Source organism: Bison bison, unplaced genomic scaffold (assembly GCF_000754665.1).
Source record: "Bison bison bison isolate TAMUID 2011002044 unplaced genomic scaffold, Bison_UMD1.0 scf7180017864330, whole genome shotgun sequence".
Classification (NCBI taxonomy): Eukaryota; Metazoa; Chordata; class Mammalia; order Artiodactyla; family Bovidae; genus Bison; species Bison bison.
The window spans coordinates 3,139,072-3,143,968 of record NW_011494902.1 but is presented as its reverse complement, the minus strand read 5'-3'; the positions used below and the strand labels follow the sequence as shown (position 1 = coordinate 3,143,968).

Genomic DNA, 4,897 nt, shown 5'->3' with positions numbered 1-4,897 from the left:
CAACTCTTCCTCTGGTTTTGTTTTGTTTAAACGAATATTGAGATTCTTTTTTTATCCTGGAGCAGCTGCACAGTCTCCCTACAGTAGCTCCTCCAAAATTAAAGACAAAGTTGTGCCAGGGAGAAGCCAGGTTCCCGGCCTGAGGTTGGCTCCACTGTGATGCTCTGACTGCAGCGGGACCAGTACCAAATCGAGACCTTTCACCAAAACGTTCAGGCTCTGGGGAGAGTCCCTGAATTGCGTCTGTGTCCCTGCCCCACCCTGATGGGGCGGGAGCCACTGTCTCCCCCCTGCAGAGCATAGGCGCGGGTGGAGTGGTGGCCGCTATAGACAGTCTTTACAGAGAGCCACCTGGCCCTTGATGAAGTCCCGGCAGGGGCAGATCCTCCGGTGGCGGGCGTGGGCACCAGCACAGCTGAACAGCAGGAGGTCGCCTTGAAACACACAGTGCTTGTTCTTGGGGTCGAAGGAGGGCGCCACGATGTCCTTGGCCAGCTCTGAGCTTTGGCAGTTCACATTGTACCTGAAGAGAAAGAGGAAGGGGTTGGAGAGGCAGGGACTGTCCTCAGCCCTGGCCCCTTCTGCTGCCCTCCAGTGGGGAAGGCTGTTTGGGGCTCCTGTTGGCCACCCTCTGACCCAGCCATCCTCACTTCTGGGAACCCGGGCTCGAGAAGGGCGTGCAAACGCCTGGATGCGCATGTGGGTGCGGTATGTGTTCAAGGCTGGAGAAGAACCAGAAATAACCTGAAGATTCAGCACGTGGGGAATGGCTGGATCCCCTGTGTCTCAGCTGTGTTATCAGCACACGCAGCACTTGACAAGGAGGTAGGAATGTGAGCACCAGCATGAGAGCAAGTAATAACAGGGGGTGCAGTGTATCCACGTGTGTGTGTGTGAGTGTGGGAGGGAGAGCGAGGGGGAGCGGGGGGCGGAGAAGAGAGAAAAAGAGAGGGAGACAAGAAGAGGGAAAGAAAGTAGAGCAGGTACACTAAAGACTTAACAATGGTTACTTCTGAGAAGTGAGACTGGGACAATGATATGCATTATTTAAATGCTTTTTAGAACATTTTAAAACTATGTCTACCTTTAAAACTAATGCTTAGAGGGATCTCTGTTATATGACCTTAGTTTCCCGCTGGAGAGCAATCAGATGGTTTCCTGGGCATGGTGTGTCCCGGGGCCTCAATCCACGGGACCTTTGCAGCCGCCTCCCACGACTGCGTTTCCTGGGCATGGTGTGTCCCGGGGCCTCAATTCACGGGACCTTTGCAGCCGCCTCCCACGACTGCGGCAATAGATCGTCCTACTACCCACCCTGGTCCCCAGCCCTTGAGGGCTGTGGATGTGCAGAGCGGGGACTGAGTCCAGGCCCTGATCCCAAGCCCAGGTTCTTGCTCCTCCCCCCTTGAGGGCTGTGGATGTGCAGAGCGGGGACTGAGTCCAGGCCCTGATCCCAAGCCCAGGTTCTTGCTCCTCCCCCCTTGAGGGCTGTGGATGTGCAGAGCGGGGACTGAGGCCAGGCCCTGATCCCAAGCCCAGGTTCTTGCTCCTCCCCCATCTTCTTCCACCCCTCTGGCTGTGGGCTGCAGACCCCTGGGGTTTTGCTTCCTCAGGCTGAAACCCCCCACCTGGGGGGCTCAGGAGAACAGTGTTGGCCTCTCATCTCAAAGAGGAGCCACGGAAGTTCTCGTCCTAGATGGGGTGTTCGGGTCCCATCACCTTGTGCCCTGTTGTCCCACATGCCTGGTGGGGACCAGCTCAGAAGGTGGTGAAGGAGGTCCAGGCAGATCTGGGTTTGCATCCCGGCTTTATATGAGCTGTGTGGCCTTGGACCAATGCCTGAGCCTCCCTGTGGCTCAGTTTCCTTTTCTGTGAAATGGGGACGAATAACCCTTGACTCTCAGGGAAGGTCATGCGCTTAGTCGCATAGTCATGTCTGACTCTTTGCAGTCCTTTGGACTGGAGCCCACCATGGGCTTAGTGCTATGGGATTTTTCAGGCAAGAATACTGGAGTGGGTTGTCATTCCCTTCTCCAGATCATCTTCCTGACCCAGGAATCAAACCTGCATCTCCTGTGTTTCCTGCACTGCAGGCAGATTCTTTAACCACTCACAGGGGGGAAGTACAGGGATTAAATAAATGTTTACAGAGCAGCTGGCAGAGTCCAGCTCTGAGTAAGCATTCAGCACATGAGAACTAGCATGATCGCTCCCGCTGGTAGATGCTGGGTGGACTGCCACCTTCTGCCCTCACCCCACACTGTGAGTTTACACACATGCCAAGTATCTCCATTTTGCTTTGTTCACAGAAGTCCTGATTCTTGCTGACAGGGAGGGGATTTGGGCGGGGAACCTGAGGTTTCCTGCCACTTCTGGAAAGCTTCCAAATGTTTTGAGAAAAGGATCTGACCCCCCACCCAGTGTTACTCCTGCCCGCTCGTCTTCCTCGAGCCAACTAACTGCCTGGGCCCACTTGCTCCTTTGCCAGCATTAATCTGTGATTTCCAGCGCATCTCCTGGGCTTCCGGTGAGTTCTCCGAGGCTGCCAGCCCAGCTCCTGGCTCTTAGGAGGGCAGCACCCACTCCTGTCCTGCTCTTGCAGTCACCAGGGAGCTCTGTGACTTCTCTCAGTGGCCTAACACCTCATGTTAGATGTGCCAGCTGGGAGACAGAAGCAACCAGAGGGTTAGGGTCATGGCGAGGGCAGCGAGTTGGGGGCTCCATGGATTTCCTAAAGGAAACACAAGTCAGAGTCAGGGCCCACCTGGTCCTGCCTACTTCCTGGCCAACACTGAAAGGGGGTCTCCAGAGCCCAGCTGGGCATGAAGTTTCCACATGGAATGTGGCCTTGGGATCCAGATTTGTGCTGATGCTATTTATGTATTTAGGTGAATCACGGCAGCTACTGTGTCTTAACTCAAGCCATCTGCCTGGCACACGGCTCATCAGGGGCACGAAGTCTCCAGAACTCATCTCGGACTCCGTGGCGAGTGGGAGGGACTGTCAAGAGCCAGGGAGAATCACATCTGCTCCTGGCCTCCTGGACTTGGACTCCAGGCCCAGCGTGCCACGGTGTGAGCACACGTGCCCGTGGCCACGGGGCTGCAGTAGCAGCCTGTCCAAGGCCAATGTCCAAAGACCACCACAAAGCACTTGAGCAGTGGGTATTCCCCGGAGCCATGGGTGACCTGGCCCAGCAAGCTCCCCAGAGGCTCAGCGGAGTGGTGGTGGGGCCACCCTTGGATGTGACCCAATCCCTGGTCTGAGGTCTCTGTTCCACAGCCCTAGGCCTGCAGAGAGGCCCCTCGAGCATCCTTGCTGAGCTCAGCAGGAGGAGGGGACCTTCCCAATCGCTAGAGCACATCCTCACCCCCACGAGGTCCCTTGCCTCTTCAGGGCATGTGTGTTGCTGTCCTGCCTCTGTTCCTAACATGTCTGTCTTGCCTGCACAGGCGTACACACACACACACACACACACACACCCCTTGTGCTGTTTCCATCTTACACACACACACACACAACCTGTGCTGTTTCCATCTTACACACACACACACACACACACCTTGTACTGTTTCCATCTTACACACACACACACACACCTTGTGCTGTTTCCATCTTACACACACACACACACACCAAACACATACCCGTTGTGCTGTTTCCATTCTGCAGCCCCTGGGGTGCTTGCCTCTCTCTAACTGCCCTAGAACGGTTTCTCTCACAGGATGGGAACTGGGGCTTCTGAGGCCCTTCAGCCCTTGCCGGAGAGCTTAGAGCTCTTCAAAGAGAAGAAAAAGGCCAAGCCTCCCCCTTCCCATGGGGCTGCCTATTTCCCAAGAGGACAGAAGCCCCGCAGCCCTCTCCACACACAGACCCATGCAGGATGAAAGGAAGGAAGCCGGGCCCCACCTGCTGGTCTCCCTCCTCCTCTCCCTCTTCCCTGCACTCCTCCTTGCTAATCCCAACCCCGTATCCACCAAGTCTCCCCAAGCTCCCTTGTCACCACTCTGAGGCACTGAGGCACCACAGTGCTCACAGTCCAGGCTTCATGGCTTAGAATTCCTCTTCAAAAAAAAACAAACACCCCAAACTCAATAAATTAATCTTTTAGAGGATACAACTTGTAAAGGTAGCAACATTACAAAGGAGGTCTTCCACTAACATGTGTTTCTATTTCCGGGGGTGAGGTGCTCCCCCCGGACCCCATCAGCATGGACTCCGGCTCTTTCTAGGACTTCTGTCCTCTGACCTCTCAGGGCCTGGTTTGGGTCAAGTCAGGTTGCACCTGAATCATGCATGCTCTGTGCAAGGGGTTTGTGGTCGCCTCTGTCACTCCCATAGCCCCACCTGAGCAGGAGCTCCAAGACCAGCTGCCTGACTCCCCAAGTCAAGATGACAGCACGGGACACTTGACATCTGTTACATCAAGTCATACTGCATGCTGAGGACAGGCCGGGGACACCCGGAGATGGAAAGGAGCTTAAATTCAGAGTCAGGCCCCAAGCTGGAGGAGGAACAGTAGCATGGGCTCGGAGGAGCCGCTCGCTGCTAAGTGGCCATGAATATGGATCAGCCAGGATTGCTGCGCTGAGGAGGCACTCAGCAGACTTGCCAGAGAGCTATGACATTATCAGTATTTACAAATGCAGAAACAAAGGTATTCAGTAGGGCTCTTACATTCAGAAAATTAATTTCAGGCGGCTCTATTGCAAAATTAGCATTCGCAGCAGCCTCCTAGGGAGAAAACCCACATATCTACAAGGGGATAGGAGGGAGGGGGCTGCTGAGTAATGCCTTGGCAAAGGGCCTGACCCAGGGTAGCCCCTCACTCAGGCCTTCTGCTCCCCTGGGCTCGGCCTGGTGTACGGGATTACCGGTGGCAGGTGGGGGGGGGTTT

General features: G+C 55.3%; 1 protein-coding gene across 9 annotated transcripts in view; it reads right to left on the bottom strand.

Moving 5' to 3' along the window:
- Window positions 1-6: 6 nt before the first annotated feature.
- Window positions 7-4,897, bottom strand: part of MGAT5 (mannosyl (alpha-1,6-)-glycoprotein beta-1,6-N-acetyl-glucosaminyltransferase) — a 397,064-nt gene continuing 392,173 nt past the window's right edge. For all 9 annotated transcript variants that reach the window (XM_010853631.1, XM_010853633.1, XM_010853634.1 and 6 more), the window contains one exon: window positions 7-523. In XM_010853631.1, the coding sequence (XP_010851933.1) occupies window positions 325-523 (199 nt within the window). In that variant the 3' untranslated portion in view covers window positions 7-324. The remainder of the gene's footprint in view (window positions 524-4,897) is intronic.